The 19751-nt window shown below is 39.1% G+C and overlaps 1 protein-coding gene across 1 annotated transcript in view; it reads right to left on the reverse strand.

Annotated features, from left to right (window-relative positions):
- SPIRE1 (spire type actin nucleation factor 1) overlaps positions 1-19751 on the reverse strand; it is a 133996-nt gene that overhangs the window by 40304 nt on the left and 73941 nt on the right. Inside the window, 1 exon segment of the mRNA XM_037379579.1 lies at positions 11110-11235. Within this exon segment, the coding sequence (XP_037235476.1) occupies positions 11110-11235 (126 nt within the window).

The following is a 19751-nucleotide window of genomic DNA, read 5'->3' on the forward strand; positions in this document are numbered from 1 at the left end:
CAAAGTATGCCATTGAAAAGAAAATTGAGTCAATAAATGAATGTTGGCGCTACTCTCAAGTAAAACTGAAGCTTATTTTTTGACATTTATTGAATAATGTTGTTTGGGTATTCTACTCTATGTTCTATGACTTGAATAGTAATACTGTAAAAGTAACTTGAAATATTATTTGAATATATTTCCATTAATTACAAGGTGGACTTTAAATGCTGGGGGGAAAAAAACCTTAATTTTTGAGTATGAAAGTACCTCAGATAATAGCATGCCAGAGGAAAAACTATACATAGAAATTTTAATATTCCTAAAATTGGGCTATGCACAGGAAAAAAACCCCAACCACCTACCAGGTCTGTTAAGCTGTAACACAGAAAATGTTACTGACTTGGTAAGGATCCCATTCATACAAAATTACTATTATTTGTTGAATTCAAGGCAGCTCATTTTTGTAGAAGAAATTCCCAGACAGTCAGTTGTGAGGAGAAATAAACTGTAAGAAACCCTCTAAATCAAGTAATGACAGACTTGCATATACATTGCAATTAAGAAGTCTGTGTAACGTGGCTATAGACTCTGAAATCTGAGTAACAAAACCATGCAGGAAGAGAAACAGATCTTTCAAAGGTAAAACCTGCTATTTATGAACAAAATCAGATGATGCAAATATGGAAAATATTGTCTACAAAGAGGCAAAAAAAAGCTTTTATACTAACAAGAATATGAAAAAATGAAGTTACAGCAGAACAAAGAATAGGCAAGCCTGCACAAAGAAAAATGCAAGTGAAGATTAGAAGGCTGTGGCTTTACAGGCATGTTCTTCTACACATAAACTACTGCATATTCAAATGCTATTTTTTGTTTACTTCTGTATTGAAATATTCTGAAATCAGCAGTACAAACAAATTCTCAATATGCGATTCCACTTTTACAGAGTTTTCCAGGAAATCTTTAACAATGTTTAATTTCATCTGTTCTCTAATACTCACTAATGTATTCAAAATGGATAATGAAATCCTCCGATATTTTATGAGACAAAAGCAATACATCAGAGGTCTAACAGGTGTTATTTATTTATCAAAAGTCTTTTCTTCACTTTTAAGCACTCAAGCTCTTCCTTTAAAGGAACTGAACCATCAGTCTCAATTTAGCTTTTGAGCTTCCCAGAAAACTTAAAAATAGTATTCTGTAAAAACGATTTCCTGAAATAGTTCCAAAACTACTAACATTTCAGTGGAAGAAATGGAAGCACTGGAAGAGTGCTTAACTTGCACATTCAACAGACCGCAAGTACCGACCAAACCTGGTCACAGAGACAGCACATACGAGTCAGCTACCACAAAGGGTTTGGAAAGAGAGCAGACGGGTTATTTATTGTCTTAAGTAACACACTTGCTTTCATATCAAACAAGAAATACTACCATTGCCCTATAAAAAATAAAATACGTAATTTACAGGAAGACCCTAAAAAAATCGATAGATCACCCACACTACAGAAGCAAATACACCATGGGACAATGCAGAAATGTTTTAGCATGACTTGCAGTATCACCTCAGGATACCCAACTGGGAAAGAATGTCTTTATGGAAACTTGTGTTGGTCCTGCCGCTGCGGTCAGCAGTCAGTCTGACACTTACAGGCAATCATTATTTTCCAAGGGAAAAAAACCCCAGAAAAACGGTAAGAACGAGTAATATAAAGGCCTTGCTTATATGTATGTTGCCATCCAGGGTTTCTTCTTTCCTGTATCATACAGTTGACGTAATGATTTCAAATACAGTGTCTGTGAACTGTAAATTACTTGCTTTCTTGCAAACTGCTAACATTTATTGAAAAACTGCAAAATATAAAACCATTCTTATACTTTCTTCTTTTCCTTTTTGTAATCACAAAGCTAACACTAACAGTAAATGTGCTCACAACTGTCAGATTTGCTCTTCCTTTCCACACTAGAAGGTACACATTAATTTTTAAAAAATTAAGGTGTTCCAGCTACTTAACTTTTACTTGACTGTTCAGTAAGATTTGCGGCAATTACCCATCTCAGCAAGCATGGTCCCTACCATACAGTTTACCGGGCTGGTTTACGCCCAAAGCCTGATGCCTTTGACTGACATAAATATTCCATGAAGCTATAAAGATTACAACCTGGTTTTCTTAACAGCAGAAAATAAGAAGGGGGGGAAAAAACTCAACCCTGAATAGCTGAAAGATCTTCCAAATAAGGCAATCATCTAATTAGTTTCTCTGGAACATGGAACATAGCTAGAGGGGGAGTTTCTACCCGAGAAAGCACAGCTGTAAGTGATGCTGGCTACCACGCACTGGAGAGTTACAAGAGCAAAACCTGCCAGCCAAGAGATATGTCTCTCAAAGTGCAGTTTTATGATAAAAATAAGCTGATACAAGCACAGGCCACTGGCAAAGACAGGCTGCTTTTACTCCTCATCCTAGTGCTGAGTACTCTGGGTGCTGCCCTCATACTGACACAGGCACCCACTTCATAGGGACAGTTAATTCACCTCCCTGGCACCCAGCTCAGACCTCTAAACACAGCTCATCATGCAGTTAGTGGAGAATAGTAGAAAGGAAAGGAATGTCCATCACTATATAAGTTAGAAAGCTTTGGAGGTCTGGGGAGAAAACAAAACAGCAAGTGCTTTATCCTTGCAGCCAGTGCTTAGGAAGGCCTCTTAAGCTCTTCTCCACCTGTCAGGTGCTACTTAGGAAGGAATAAATTCACTGTGACAAATGATTATGTTTAGACCTCTAGACAAAATGAAATCTTTTAATTTCCCTCCAGCACCCCCAGCCAGCATCAGTGGGTTTCAGCATCTGTTTCAACTGTAAACTGCAGAAACCAACACATCTAAAATACAATAGACCATTTGTCAGAACTTAACAGTGACCCAAAACCTGCAAGCAACCTCAGCTGCTGTAGCCTTGCCACTTGTACTTACCCTTGGGACAACGGCTTAAGAAAAGCTATTATACAGTATAATAAATACATGGCCTAAATGGATTTCCATTTCAGAAAGCAGAAGAGTCTTTGAAAGGGTTTTTCTAAACGATCCTAGAACCTCAGACCCATACCACAGACCCCATTCCCCTAATGCAGCCTGGGTGTTCATTCAGGAAATAAGGGTTGGATGTGTAGGAAGTTTCAACGGCTTTGGCTTTTTTTAAACCATTACAGCATTTGGCCATTTTTTTAAAAAGAACTGCATTTTGTGAGAAAAGCTAGTAATAAAAATACCAAATGTCTTCAAACGTCTTGCTGCACTATTAAAAGCAGGCAGCTGATTTGCTGCTGCGTGTCCCACATTTGAGATGCACTCTCCTGTGCTTGGTGACAGATGGGAGTTTATATAAGACACTTGTCAGCACAGCGTCAAAGACTCGATTCCACAAAATGCTCTTTAAAATGCAATGTTTTAATGAAGACTATTCTCAGGAATCTGGATCTGGACTTGCCTTTCACGAATTGCAGAACACAGTCTACTGCTCATTCTAGTTTATATTCTTAATCAGGAATCATTTGTTCACTGATGCAAGTAATTCTTACGCTGCTGTCTGCAAAACTAATAAAATATTCTTGTATATCTAGGTTCAATTAAAAATATATAACCTGCACACAGGGGGAAAACTGCTTTTACATATGTTCAGCTATCCAAATTGGGTTTAAATTCCAAGGGCTTAGCCAGCAGCATCACTCTAGTTCTTTGAAAAGACCCAAACCCCATTTGATTCAAACATGGGAATAGGATCAGTTAAATCGGTCCCTGAAAACCTCTCGAGTGGATACCAAAGTTCTTCTTATGCGGTGGTGTGAGTCGATGCACTTTGATCAGCCCTGGAAAGGCCAATAGTCACCATGCTGCTCAACGTAACTGTTTAAGAAGAGGCAAAAAACCCTCAAACCAAGTGCATGTAACACTTCTTGAGTGAGAACGCCTTTAAAAAAATCACAACCAACCAACCACAAAACTCCCACAAAACCAAAGCAGCAGCCTTTTCCCTTATTAAAGCTCCTAAACTGAGGGATCAAACAGATCACGATGGGGCTGCAAACTTGACAACACCACAGTTGCAGAAGTGGAGTCACTGGAAGCCTGGAAGTGTAGGCAAATCTGAAGCTATGAACAGAAGAGTTTGTGAATCAATTTATTTCTTCAGCTGTGCTTTCTGAAAATCCAAGCAGCAGGGCATTTAACAGCTTTAACAGTCATAAGACTATTAAGAGTAATTTGGCTAATGACCATATTTCCCAAATAAGTTAGCCATTAACATTTTTTAGGTATCTATTAACTACCTCTATTATCATATTTTCTACATTTAATACACCAATATAGCCATGTTAAATGGAAAGTAACACTTGACTTTTAATTAACTGTTTTTCAATTGAGTCTTTGCATGGCATGAAACCAGGAAAAAAAGAAAGAAAATTTCATTTATACTCATGTACTTAATTAGAATTTGTATGTTTATGTTTTTATACAGATCAGACCGAAATATATCCAGGCAGACTGAATGAATTATGTTTTTACATTAGAAAGAACATAAATTAAAGGCAACGTGATTTAAAAGAACAGTACAAAGATGACAGATTGGGAGCTTTATCTGTATTCTACCAAAAACTTAATTACAAGGCATACTGTGGATAATGAAATTATGGATGAGTTTTTGATGCACATGGACTGCAATTGAAGATGGAGCCAATTACAAAAATATATGAAGTCTTAATTAGTTTGGAAGGAATATTAATTAATCTTGATGCATTAGGGTGTACATCAATCTCTAAACATTTTTGACATATAAGTCAAACCTACTGTGGCAGATTAAGACACGCATGCCTACTGGACACCACCTGTATTTTATTCTGGCCAGCATCATATGGTGGCTTTTAGCCCCAGCTGTGCCTGTTGTAGAGTTTATCACCCACAGCCTACTCACAAATTCTGCTAAAGGCTGGCATCACCATTTACTGGTACCACTCAGATTCAGAGTGTTTGAGGCTGGAAGGGACTTCTGGAGGCCTGCTGGTCCAGCCTCCCTGCTCAGGAACGGCCACCCAGGGCCAGCTGCCATGTCCAGGTGGCTTCTGAGTATCTCCAATGATGGAGACTCCACAACTTCCTGGGGCAACGTGTGCCAGTGCTTGGTCACCCTCACAGGAAAAAAAGTGTTTCCTGAAGTTCAGAGGGAACCTCCTGTGTTGCAGTGTGTGCCCACTGCCTCTGGCCCTGTCACTGGGCACCACTGCAAAGAGCCTGGCCCTGTCCTCTTTGCGCCCTCCCTTCAGGTATTTATAGACACTGATGAGGTTCCCCTGAGCCTTCTCTTCTCCAGGCTGACCAGACCCTGATCACTCAGTCTCTCCACACATGTGAAATGCTCCAGTCTCTCCATCATCTTTGTGGCCCTTTGCTGGACACTCTCCAGTATGTCCATGTGTCTCTTATAATGGGGAGCCCAGAACTGGACCCAGCACTCCAGGTGTGGCCTCACCAGTGCTGAGCAGAGGGGAAGGATCACCTCCCTCAGCCTGCTGGCAGTATTTCTCCCAGTGTAGCCCATGTCACTGTAAGGCTTCTTTGCGACAAGGGCACATTGCTGGCTCACTCAGCCATTAAGCACACGTGAAGCATTAACCCAAAGGCAAGACTGGGCAGTAAAAGGGAGCTAAAGGAGAACTAGGGCAGATATCCCCTCAATAAAATAGCAGACCAGGTAGATCCCTGGTCCGATCCAGAGCAGCAATTTCTGCATTCCTGTGCTTGCATAATCTCTCCCTGTCTCTCAGTCGCACTTGATGCTATTTCTGAGCAATGTGTGTGACCTTTTCAGATACTCCCCAGCAGGAACATTTGCCTTATCTCATGGACATCTCTTATTTGCACCTACAGTTCTGCCTATGGCTATGTGCCAATAAAGGTGATCTCAGTGACTTTTGGATGATCCTGAAAAAGATGAATCTTTTCTTTTACATATGATCCATTTTTAGCAGATATTCAAACTACCTTCCCCCTTGCCACACACAGGCATTTCCTCCACCTTGTTGACTATTCTTCCACATAAACAATTAAAAAAAGAAAAGAAAAGAAAAGAAAAGAAGAGAAAAAAGAGAAAAGAGAGAAAAGAAAAGAGAGAAAAGAGAAAAGAGAAAAGCGAGAAAAGCGAGAAAAGCGAGAAAAGCGAGAAGGGAGAAGGGAGAAGGGAGAAGGGAGAAGGGAGAAGGGAGAAGGGAGAAGGGAGAAGGGAGAAGGGAGAAGGGAGAAGGGAGAAGGGAGAAGGGAGAAGGGAGAAGGGAGAAGGGAGAAGGGAGAAGGGAGAAGGGAGAAGGGAGAAGGGAGAAAAGAGAAGGGAGAAAAGAGAAGGGAGAAAAGAGAAGGGAGAAAAGAGAAGGGAGAAAAGAGAAGGGAGAAAAGAGAAGGGAGAAAAGAGAAGGGAGAAAAGAGAAGGGAGAAAAGAGAAGGGAGAAAAGAGAAGGGAGAAAAGAGAAGGGAGAAAAGAGAAGGGAGAAAAGAGAAGGGAGAAAAGAGAAGGGAGAAAAGAGAGAAGAGAGAAAAGAGAGAAGAGAGAAAAGAGAGAAAAGAGAAAAGAGAGAAGAGAGAAGAGAGAGAGGAGAGAGGAGAGAGGAGAGAGGAGAGAGGAGAGAGGAGAGAGGAGAGAGGAGAGAGGAGAGAGGAGAGAGGAAAGAGGAGAGAGGAGAGAGGAGAGAGGAGAGAGGAGAGAGGAGAGAGGAGAGAGGAGAGAGGAGAGAGGAGAGAGGAGAGAGGAGAGAGGAGAGAGGAGAGAGGAGAGAGGAGAGAGGAGAGAGGAGAGAAGAGAGAGAAAAGAGAGAAGAGAGAGAAGAGAGAGAAGAGAGAGAAGAGAGAGAAAAGAGAGAAAAGAGAGAAAAGAGAAAAGAGAAAAGAGAAGAGAGAAAAGAGAAAAGAGAGAAAAGAGAAAAGAGAGAAAAGAGAAAAGAGAGAAAAGAGAAAAGAGAAAAAAGAGAAAAGAGAAAAAAGAGAAAAGAGAAAAGAGAAAAGAGAAAAAAGAGAAAAGAGAGAAAAAAGAGAAAAGAGAGAAAAAAGAGAAAAGAGAAAAGAGAAAAGAGAAAAGAGAAAAGAGAAAAGAGAAAGGGAGTGATCCCCTTTATTGTGGAATTTTCCTACTGCGATTTTAAAAGCTCACTGCTTGAGATGACACGAGCTGTACTCCATTTTTGTCATCAGCTGTAAATGCTTAAACAGCAGGACACAGAGTTAGGAGGTCTTGGCCCATCAAAAGACCACTTCTGGATGGCAGCAGATGGTACCCAGGGTGGATCTGCAGCAAGGGCACATTTCACAGAGCCTGAGCAGCATACAGATGCTGCCAGCAAGCTGAAAAATCACCCTAGTGAACTTGCAGAAAAAACTTGACCTTGCAAAAAGATGCAAAGTTAGATAACGTTAGCTAACCGAATTTCAACCCTACCTTTGGAGTTGCGGCTGCTATTCCACAGAAATCTGTATTTTTACTACTGTTACTCTATTTATTTTTACTTTTTACTATTGCAATAGTAGTATCACACTTTTCTCAACTCCGGAGCCCTGTTCTGTGCATCTACCACATCAAACATTTCATTCTCTTTAAGAATGGAAGTATCATCTCCCTGTCTCCAAGTCAGCTTTCCTGCTGACCTTTCATACACAGATAATCAGACTGCAAATAAAAGCCACATGGCATCAAGTATGTGACAAAGTGCTTAAAACATTTTATTTGACATCCACTGAGATAGCCTAAACAGCTCACTCATTGCTTCATCATTTCTGATTAATGCACTCACTCAAATGCATGCCAATAAAACACTTTCTGAAGCTACACTCCATTTGTTATGTAACAGTGATGTTCACATGATAGACTGCAAAGCACATGACTACTCAGTATATATACTAGTAACAAAACATATTACAACCCTATAGGCCTATCCCTCCTGATCTATCTCTCAGGAAATCCTGTAACTTTCAAATGCTGACAAGTTTTTATAGTGCCAAATAGAAAACCGCATCACAGCAATATTTTTCCTGCCTCTTTCACAGTCTGCTTCCCTTCTAAACTTGTCCTGGGCTGTAGTATAAAATAGGTCAGATTTGGTCCACTCCTAGCAAGTGAATTTCTAGAGAGAAAAATTCTCCTTCTTCCACTACAGTGAAGTTGGCTGTTTAAGCACCTACTGAACAAAAACTATTAACTTCATATACCTAGGAAACAGATACCCAGACACCAAACCCATACAGCAACCCTAGAAAGAATCCAAGGAATTTCAAAGTAATTTTTAGTCATAGGAAATTTATTTTAAGTAATTTTAGAGGATTTCCCCCCCTTTTTTAGGGTTTTAAATTTCACATTGATCTCGAGTCCACAACTGCATCTAGGTCTGAGGGATTCTAAAGGAAGATCTTCAAATAAAGCTGTCAGTTTTTGAAATAAACTAACAGTTTAAAATTCCTGACATCTTTACTGTTGCAAACACAGTCTAAGTTTGGTTTTTTTTTTACTTGGAGCTGATGTATGTAACCTGGGGAGGGTGAGGGTTGGGGGGTGTCCCTAGTTATCAGCCAGTGCAGTCACCAAAAATTCATGACAATAAAATGACCTTACTGAAGTATTAAGTGTTTTTCTCCTTTATATCCAATACTCATGTGACAGTAACAAAAGGAAAAGAAAAAGGAATTTATTTACTTGAATACTATTTAACCATATTCCTCATGAATTAACTATGTATTTGCAAGAGAGAAGAGCATATTAAACAATACCACACCTTTTACTGGCACATACCTAGTGTGATCATATGATTCCTGCTTGCCTCAGGTATAAACCAGAGGTCATTTTAAAATGCTGTAACAAGACTTCACAGCTTTCTGCCTCATATTTTCTTTATACCCATTTTTTAATTTGTACACTACATTATTTTCAAAATTAAATACATTTCAAATCTATAGTTGGATAAAAGACATAAGCAAGGATCAAGTGCATCATAAAACTAAAGTATTCAGATTCCAGAAGCTGCTTGTAAGATAATTTTCTTAGTCACTTCTTGTATGACTACTGGGGGACTGATCCAGACTAAAATAAAATCAAAAGATCTGATTTCTGGCCTCAGTTAGGTGCAGCATAAAAGTCCTACTGATTTCAGTAGGGCCAAAATTCCATCTACAAGGATTACTTCCTTTGACCTACATGTGCTTTGAAACAATCCCTAACAGCCTTTGAGAAGCAAATGGTTTCTTTCATTTGGGATTAACTCATAGTATGGTCTATGGTGTGATCAGATGTTCCTGAGTTTTTATGTCCAATTACAAGGTGATTAAATATTCTGTAAATCCAAAAGACCCTTCTACTTTCTTAATATATTTTAGAAGAATTATTGTTAAGACTTCATTTTAAACGGTTATTAATCAAATATTTTACTTTGGCACTGACAACAGAGATGCCTTATTACTGCTTACTGTAGCCAGAATATTCAAGAACCACTGGAAACGTTAAGTCCTCTCTGAGCAGAAAGAACTGCAAAGAGTCTTATCTTTGAGTCTCAACATGGACTTTGCAATAGCTGTTACTTGAGGTGTTTCCAGCACAGGTCCCTCTGTTAGTAAATCCAATAGTCAGAACACTAAGGAGCAGTCAAAATATGAGATGTGAAATTAATGAGGTCAAGGTTCAGGAGACAGATTTAGCACAGAGACACTGTATCCTGTCTGCTGGCTGTATCAGGAGCACTGGACGCAAATGAACCGTAACACAGGCACTTCAGAAAACAAGTGGCTCTTCAGCCCTGCCCACACTGTCGAAGTTATCCTTGTATGACACTGCTTCAGTTTTAAAATTGCTTTCACTTTGAATAGGACTGGATGAAAAGTGGAGGTGAAACCTGACCTCATGCAACACAAAAGCACTTCTGAAGGATTCTACTGCCTTGGATGGATGCATCTCAACCAGGAAGGAAAGACAGCACCAGTTCCTTATGCCTCTGACTGGTTTGCGTCTCCCACCACCAGCGTAAGGATAAATGCTCTCTTGTGCTGCTCTGAGGCACATCTGACCCTTTAATGAGCTGATTCAGCTCATTAACCTGACAAGGAATTACTTACTACTTTTTTATTATTATTATTTGTTGTGTTTTGTTTCCCAGAACCAGATGAAGGAAAAAGTGGGAGCATGTATGCGTGGGTGGAACAGGTCTGCCTCTTTCAGCAGCAAAATTTTGACATCAGCATGTAAAATCTTATCCTGGTTTTCAAAGGTACTGTAGATCTTGACTTACAAAAGAAAAGAAAATCCTTCAGGGATTTATTAAAAGGAAAAATTATGAAAGCGTTGTTACTTGACAAGCTGGCTTCGGTGAAGAAACCAGCTTTAAGAAGTATGTTTCCCTTCCTGTCCTTCCTCTCATCCACCAGTTTTCCAATGTAACCAACAACCACACTGTGTTAATGCGACTTTATGGAGCCATTCTGCAGGCCAGATCACTGAAACTATCTTCATAAAAAATCATTCACCCACCCTCAACGTTACTCTTTAGCCAGACCATTTAATTGCAGTGGTTCACAAGATGGCCTTTCACTCAACAGCAACAGCCAAGCAGGCAGTGAACACAAGCATCATGACCTACGGGTGGAAATTTCTCTTTTTTTTAAGTTGGCTGTACTGTGAAGCCTATGTGACAGACAAACAAGCCATTCATACATCAAAGGTAAGGAAAGCTGCTGACTGTGGACAAAACATGAGCAAGAAGAATCTCAGATAATTCTCAGCCTAAGACAAGGCATGAGAAGATGCTGAGGAACACCAGGCAAAGCTCTGATGCTTCACAACATCCCTGAAACACCAGGGAAGATTTTTGACTCAAATACATAGCATACATGCATGCAAGTATGCAATGTGCAACCCTCCAAGAAAAACTTCTGGTTTACTCTCAAATAGACTAGTCATATTTAATAACTATTTCTACAAGACATCTATAAATTTCCTCAGACAATTTCCTCAAGCATCTGACATTCACTACTGGCTGGGTACAGAAGTGATTTTGTAAGCCTAATTCACACAGTGAAGAGCTCAAAAGCAGAAAACCTTCTCAGACTGCTTACCTCTTTTGCACTTTTAATTTTGGCCAAGAAAGTGTACAGTTCCATTGTTTCAGCAAAAAGAGCCCGACATACTGCTTGATAGTGATTCGGTGCCTCTGATCGGGTTGGCAGGTGGGCAGCACACAGCTAGAAAGAAAAATAAACAGCAATATCAAAACAGTGCCCCATTGCTTTCATTAATGCTACAGAGCATGATAGCATGAAAGCAAATGCAGCAGAGTATCTAGGGCACAAAAATCCCTAAAGACATTTAAGTTCAGGCAGAAATTCGGTGCATCTTCTAAACATTCTCTCCCATTTATTTTATGAGAAGAGTTCTATGAAGATGGTAAGGGGACTGGTTAACAACACACTGGGAAATTGAAAACCAAGACAAGGCCTTTTCATAAAAAAACCAAACCAAAACAACAAAACCAAACCAAAAAAAATAATTGTGAAGGAGAAAAAAGCAACCTTGCAGTATCAATTTTTGGGAAAACGTGCTTTATTCAAACAAGCTTTAACGGTAACTGTTGTTTAGCTTCCTATGAATGTGGAATAGAACTGTTTATGAAAGGATGGAAGCGTGAAGCATTGGAGAAAAGTAAAGAGTAACTGTCAAGCTGAGACTCTGATTTAATTTATTTCAAGCAGTACAAGGATTTTACAAATCAGCAAGAGCCACGGAAGCACACGCTTACTGCTTCACCTCAGATACTGATGAATGTTTCCAGACATAGGCACAGATGACGTAAAGAAACACTGATAGATATTTTCATGTACGCTAAACCTGCAGAACTCTGAAAGCCTACTCAGATCACTAACAAGCATTCACAACTACTGTTAAGCAGTCACTCCAGCATTGCTTTTAGAGTAAAATGTGCAGCTCCCATTTCTGACAAGAGAAGTTTCACTGAAACCAGCCTTTATATTTCAAACGGGGAACCTGAATGGCATGAGCAACATCCAGCTTCATGAACATCCAGCTCAAATTATTGTAGCATAGCTCAGCACTGATGCTAATAGTTGTAATATCTTTTTCCTCTAAGTCAAATCCATCGCCTGTAAGTATTGGAAATCTTGGCTGGAAATGGACAGAACAAAATAACATCTACAATTTGTTCCCTAAACAATTTTAAATAAAAAAAACAAACCCAAAGCCAAAACTAGAGCACCCATATCATGTATCATACTGGTGTATATATTCAAATAAAACAAAATCTCAACCACAGCCTTAAAATTTGTCTTGTTGCTGTGGTTTTAAAATAGCTGTTTATTTTATATATAGCTGTATTTTCAGCTATAGAGCTAAACCTAAGAACAAACCAAAACCTGAGGCAGCAGGTGGCTACCTTCAGATCTCCAGAACTAAAGCTTGAGACAAAAGCCTCTTTAGGAGAAGAGTCCTTAATTAGCCTAGTGGCATATTTGTCTAAATCTCTCCTGTCACTACAGCGAACACTGTGGTTACAGGGGGCATAATGCATGTAAAGCTTGGGCTGCTTCTTCGTATTGCTTTCAGTTTGATTGAAACCCATACTGCCACTAAAGGGTGCGGTCCTGTGGCCTCCAGCTGTACGGTCCACTGATGCCCTTATGCTGGCATCAGAGTTCACACCCTAACTCAGAGAGGATTACTCACCTGGAGAAAAATTAACAACGCAAAGGAAGTGGAGCGGGAGACAAATACTATTCATGGCACAGACACACATGTAATAGCGCAGGCAAAAAGGAGCAAAGGGAACATGCTGCCAGAGTGGGGAAAGGACGGAAGGGCTGAGCAACGGCTTTTGGTTGCAATCAGATTTAGATTGGCTCAATCTCACTGAAAAGTTGCTTTTTAAGGCCATAGGCCCTTGTTGTCTTTTATTTCTTCCAATTAATACTACAATACAGAATTCAGTGGTCAGATTTCATCAACAACTTTGATTTTTACAAGCACAATTTGGGCTCCTGAAATATCCTGTTGTCATTATTGTAGCCATATATATATATATATATATATATCTCCTTTCAGTGGTAAAAAAAACAGTATGTATTAAGGAAAGTTTATGTATTTTCCTGCATGTATATATTCTCCTTCCTTTCTATGTACTTTCCTTATATATAGGAAATGCAAAGCAGACGTTCACAAACCTGCCCTTGATCCCTCCCTTTCAAATTTTATACTGCTTTACAATGATGGCAAATATTTTCTTAAACTCTTCAGATTTATTTCTCGACAATCACAAGAGCATAATTGACAGAAAAAAACCCGACATTTTTTTCTTTGTTTCCTCCTTTCTTTTTTCTTTCCCCCTCCCCTTTTTTCTTTTTTTTTTTTTTTTTTCTTTTTTAACCAATCATATAATCTCCTTTGCAGGTAAAAGGAGAAAAACTGAAACAGATGCACCTCTACTGTGTGCTACAATGACAACACATACCAAAGAAACAGAAGCTATTAAATATTTTCCTTGACTTAATGAAAAAGTCAGAACATTTAAAAGACCAAATTCTAAGCATGGTTAATTTGTGTTCCTTTATCTCAATAACTAATCATGTCTTTACCTGCCTTACTATGTTTTCAGTAAGCTATTTCTGATTATTAATTATAGTACAGATAAAGAGCATTTTATTCTGAAGTATACTGCTTACAACAATACGAATAATAACAGCAATTTCAAAAAGGTCCTAAAATGGCACAAATCTTCGTAGCTGAGAATAAAATTTTATTATTATAAAGATTGCACACAGGTTTTTAAAAATATTTTTTTCTTGATTGTAAAAGCATGTTTATTAGAAACAATTTGCATCAAATATTCAGAAAGTTAATAAAATGCAGGGCGGCAATTTCAAGCAGGGGATGAATATAATCTTGATTCTATTATTGAACATTAAGTAAAGCAAAAAAAGAATTGAACACCTGCTGTTGAACTCAGTTACAAAAGCAATCACATAAAAAGTTAACCATTTGGTTTGTAAACATTAGGCTGCAGGTATTAAATGAAGGCCAGCAGCTCCTACTAACATTCATGTTCTGAAAAATCAGTCTCTGAGTGATCTTATGTCAAGATGCATTACATAAAAAACCCCTTGTGGCAACGTTAAGTCAAGTGACTTCGCATAAATTTTTGGATTGGAAGGTAAGTCTGAAGAAAAAGGAAAATGCAAATAGGACAGTGATTTCCCCCCCTTCATTGTAATATACTGTACTTGCATGTTGTTCAGAGCACCTGACAAGCTATAACTTCTATATGAAGAAATACTGCAAAATCTAGGCAAGGCAAATGAAGTATGAAATGTCACTTCCAGCCCGAGTTCAGGGCATTTATCCACTGTAAAAAAAATTTAAAAAATTTGAATCATATCTTTAATTTTATGATAGTAGTGTTTGAAAAGCTATGTTACTGTAACACACACCACAAAAATCACAGAGTATTTTAATACTTGAGATATGAAAGGGCAGCCACCTAATGAACAACTCCTCCTCTTACCATACCATGGCAGTCATGGCATAAGAAGGATTAAGATCAGGTCTGCAGTCTTTTCCAGCCATTCAGAGTTCATCGAGGAAAGGATGCCTCTGTATGCTGCTTATTCTGACACTTGCCTTTTCATCCCTCATGATACAACTTAAAACTATCCTAAGGGGAATGAACGCAAACAGTGCCCAGAGCTTAATACAAGGGCTGTTTGTTCTGCTTCCAAGAAGTCTCAAAAAGTATGGCTGAAAACAGATTATGTGGTCTTTACAAACTGGTGAAATATTAAAAACATTATCAACGACTGAAACGTTAACTAGCTTGGTCTGTAATTATTTCCATTTGCAATCATTGTGAAGAGCTGGGCTTTTTTTTTTCCCTAACTGAGCCTATCCAAAACCCAGCTTGACCCAAAGCATTCAATCTTTGCTTAGATCACTAAGAAGATTAGAGACTGTTTCCATCCACATTCAGGGTTCACAGAAAAAAAGAGGCATTATGTAAATACCATAGCCTTGCCAGCTCCTCTGTCCAAATTCATCCTCAATTGACTAGGAAACAGAGTGCACCAAGCCAAAGCAGTGTTAACAAAAATCACAATTTAACCATCTGAGGAAATCAAACGGCATTTCTTGCATCTGTTTGAATATATTCCATCAAGGACTTCCTAAAATTACAAAAAAACCCAACTGACTCACCCACTAAAATTCACGTAGGTTTTGCGAAACTTTTTTGGCTAGATATATACTGGAAGCTTCAACAACACACCTAGCCTGCTGGAATTAAAATTTCAAAAGAAAAAAAGTGTTTCCACTTGCAATCATCTTGGGCAGAAGGCCTGTACGAATGCACCACAAAGGAGAAAAGGATTTCTTTTTCCCATGGGCCACAAAGACAAGCTATTGATATTATGCAAAACATACTACCAGCCTGCAAATGCCAGGCTTGTTAAGTGTTTTGAAAGCCTTGGAGTATTAACACAGACTTAAAAGATGTACTTTTTCTTAAGCAACAATTACTTTAACCAACAGATCACTGAACATGCAACTGTACTAGGTATCTGCCTCATCCTTTGCAGTATCATATTGCAACAAGTTCAAAAATCAAAATTCAGCCTGAGACGCCTTCCCAAGTCAAGGTTGTTTTCTGAAAGATTTTATCTCTGTGCAGATAAACTAGATCTTGTAATTGGGCTTTTTTTTTTCCCCTCCTTTTATTCCTACCTATGAATATTAACTTCAAGGAGTCGTATGCCTTACCGGAAAAATCTTACGAAGACAATATCTGTGTATTTATAAAACTCCACCAAGCATTTTGCTTTGCTTTATTATCCAGAATAATGTTAATAGATGGACCATTCAGAGGAATAAGTGTTTTGGCATGAGTCTGTGTCCTTGTTTCAGCCAGGATAGAGTTAATTTTCTTCTCAGTAGCTGGTACAATCCTGTGTTTTGGGTTTAGTGTAAGAATTAATGTTAACAACAACTAAAAGCATCAGTGTGTTATCAAGTAATGTGTATACTAAGTCAAGGACCCTTCAGTTTCTCAGGCCCTGCCAGCGAGAGGGCTGGAGAGGCTCAAGAAGCCAAGAGGGGACACAGCCGGGACAGCTGCCCCAAACTAGCCCAAGGGATATTCCATACCATAGAAGGTCACACTCACTGTATAAGCTGGGTGGGTTTGCCAGGGCCTTCTGATCCCTGCTCAGGGACCGGCTGGGCATTGGGCAGTGAGTGGTGAGCAACTGAACTGTGCACCACTTGTTTGTTGGTTTTTTTCCCCTTTTGATTTTATTCTTCTCTCCCTCTCTCCCCTTTTCATTACAATTGTTGTTATTATAATAATATTCCATTTTATGTCAACTATTAAATGTTCTTATGTCAACCCATGAGTTTTCTCTTTTTCCCAGTTCTCCTCCCCATCCCACTGGGGGTGGGGGAGGGAGTGAGCGGCTTAACGGTACTGGGTTGCTGGCTGAGGTTGAACTGGGGCAGCTTGTAAGATGCTTCTGCCTGCTAGGACCACCCCCATGCATAGCACACAAGACAAGCACAGTGCAAGTTTTGAGACAGCTTTCACAACACCTGGAGCCAGCTTGCCTTGCCCCCTACCAGTTCACAGCTGCTCTCTCAAACTTTCCGGGCAGGTATTTGCCCCTGGCTCCACCACTTCTAACTGCAGTGGGCCAAGAACTACCTAAAACCTCTGATAAAGAACTTCACGGGATTACTTGTGAGGTAAGACTGTGATAAGACAAAAGGGATGGGAGCAGAGTTACCTATTAATCCACAAAATAAATTCACAGAAAATACAGAAAGTATTCACAGAAAGCTGCTCTTCCTGGAGAGCTACCTGCAGAAGCTTTGTAACTTTTTAAATTGGTATTTTAAATGATCATTTGCAAGTGCCATGGAAAGTCCAATTGCTTAACATGCGAGTTCCTAATTAATTTTACACACCTAAAGGAAAAGGTACATTTTGTGGAAATTGAGGCAAATTGCTAGTTTCTTGGTGTCAAGCCTATCTACCTCATCATTTAAGTGCTCTCCAGTAATCTGGTAAGGCTTTCCCCTTGCACTGGTATTTGTTGTTTGATCATGTTTTTTATCCCTTTGAGGTGGACAAGAGAAAAGCTACATAGTTCTCTGGTTAAACAAGTTCAGAATTTAATGATCCTCCCCATAAAATGATTTAACAGAATACATTATTTCTTTCTGATTTTCTTTTCTAATATGAAAACCCAAATGCAACAGCAAAGCAGTTGCATATAGCAATACCAGGCACAATTTGATCAAACAGTGGCCTTGGTTGGTTCCCTCTTTCAGGATTGTAAAAAGAAGGAAACAGTGTAGCTGCTGAAGTTAAAGCCAAAAATGCACATGGGAATTAGATGATGCAAGGATTGATAAGAGTGCTTTGCATAAGATCTTAAAGAAGAGTCCAGCTGCCTGTATCATGCAGCCTTCATCATCACTAACTACCCTCTGCTTTGCAAACTCTGAGGATTAAAGGCCTTGTGTATATGTGTATGTGTGTGTGTGTATACACATATATGTCTGCTCAAACGTCAAACAGGAATGGACTAACGAACGTTTGCAAATGCTCTCCTGAGTCATAACTTAAGTTAGCGTGAAAGTAAGTTGAAAGACCCGCATGGGTACACTGTGCTTAGGAAATGCTGCAGTGCCATTTCATATGATGTAGTTGTTTTTAGAAATACAAAACAAAACTTCAGCAATTCAACAACACTCAGGATGAAACTTGTGCACAGTAAGGACTCTCCTCTGCTATTTCCTTCTAAACAGAGTATCTGTCCTGACACCATTTCCTCCAGGTACTTGATTGCCTCTATGTGCTGAGCACTGTTCTTTCTTAAAATCTTACATTTCACAGCTATGTGACGAGTCTGATACACTTTTCCACGCTATTAGACTGAATTTAAGAAGTGATAAGATTCTTGGTAAAATTTCAACTGACAGCAGCTGCAAGACTAACATCTCACTGAACTGTCTCACAAACGTGAACCTCTTCCAAAGACAGAAGCAACTAAAGGTGAAGACAATTTGTATTCTGCTACATTTATATAATACTATCTTTAGGGAAATAAGTCTTACAAATATTTAACACAATTACAAACACTTTTGAAAGCATTTAAAACTTACACAGGTGTTAAAAAATGGAAAGCAAACCTCAGTATACATTGCTGACTACACTTCAATTTTTAAGCTAAACATGTATTTTTCGTGCTCAGTGAACCCTATTCTTACTCTATTAGCTTTCTAAGCACAGAATGAAGACCTTGACTATTGAAATAAGACTTCAAACGGAGGTGAAACTATGTTTTTTGAGACAATATTTCCAGTGAACATTTTTACATTAATTTTTCAGTTACTAATTTTATGTGCTAGTGCAGACTTCTTGACAAAACTGTGTTTGTGTAAATTCTCATTTCTTTTTGAAAACTATTAGGCTATTTTTAGCCCTCAAATATACCCCCCCACCCCCCCATACAGCTGTTTCTGGAATATGTGTTAGGTGTACTGTTACACTGTCCTTACACAGTGGACTAACAACATCCTGCTTCTCAAAGAGGCTCATTTCAGAAGAGCCAATTAAGTGAAAACCAATTCTGCATTCTCTTTTAGTTGCAGAGAAACTGTGCTCTGTTATTTCTTAGCAGAATAATGGAGGAATTAATAATATAAATATGCAGTAATCTGAATTTGCTAGCTTTCGTTCTTTGACCATTCAGTGGAACATCAATGAGATGATTCACAAACAAGGGTGAAATCCCACAATTTGTATTTTCCCCATTCTTTTACATGCAATGTAAACCCCTGCAACATTTAGCAAAAACCACTAGTTAGCCTGTCAGCAGCAACAGTTTTCTAAAGCTCTCTGCTTCACAAGGCAACAGCTTTGTGTACATTCGGCAGCTCTCTGTAGCTGTACCATTCACACATCTGCATTTCATGCAGGAGTAGCAGCATCTGGGTGGAGCAGCAGCGGCTTGGAGTCATCTGGGTAAGAAAACTAGCTTCAGAAGCAGAGTAGAGGCGTAGATGGGGAAACACGATAAAACTGGATAATTAAAGGAGAAGGGGAGTGGCTGTACCTATTCACAGGGCTACCTGTAGCTGCTTAGCTAACAGCCCATTAAGCTGTGGAACCACCCTTTACATTATTAAATAACTAAGACCTGAACAACTGATACCAAAGAGTTCACCCCTGTAATGTCATTTTGTATGGTTGTTTGCCATGCTTCTCAGGCCTTCTCCTTAGGGCTGGAGGGTACCTTCTTACTGCAACTACTATTTCTGTTCAGCAGAAAAGAGAGGAGAGCTGGTTTTGTACCAGGATGCTTGGCATATGCAGCAGAGAATTAGAGCAGGATATTTGCCCTTCTTTCTTCCCCCTCTCAACTAAGCCTCTGTGCAAGCATATAAAGCAGCCATTACACTCAGTGTACTGCTTGGGGAAAAAAAAAAAAAAGAGCATTTGGACAAACAACAGAAAATAATGACATTTTCAAACAGAATAAAAAAGAGAACAGTTTTATCACAAGGCAGCAGAAAATGGTGGGGAATGACACAAATCAGAAATCAAATCTCACTGACAGATGTAGAAAGGGGAGAATAACACAGAAGAGAGGCTGCTTATCAATTTTTCAATAATGTCCATCAGTCTCATTATTAAGCAGTC

This window comes from Falco rusticolus, chromosome 3 (assembly GCF_015220075.1).
Source record: "Falco rusticolus isolate bFalRus1 chromosome 3, bFalRus1.pri, whole genome shotgun sequence".
NCBI lineage: Eukaryota > Metazoa > Chordata > Aves > Falconiformes > Falconidae > Falco > Falco rusticolus.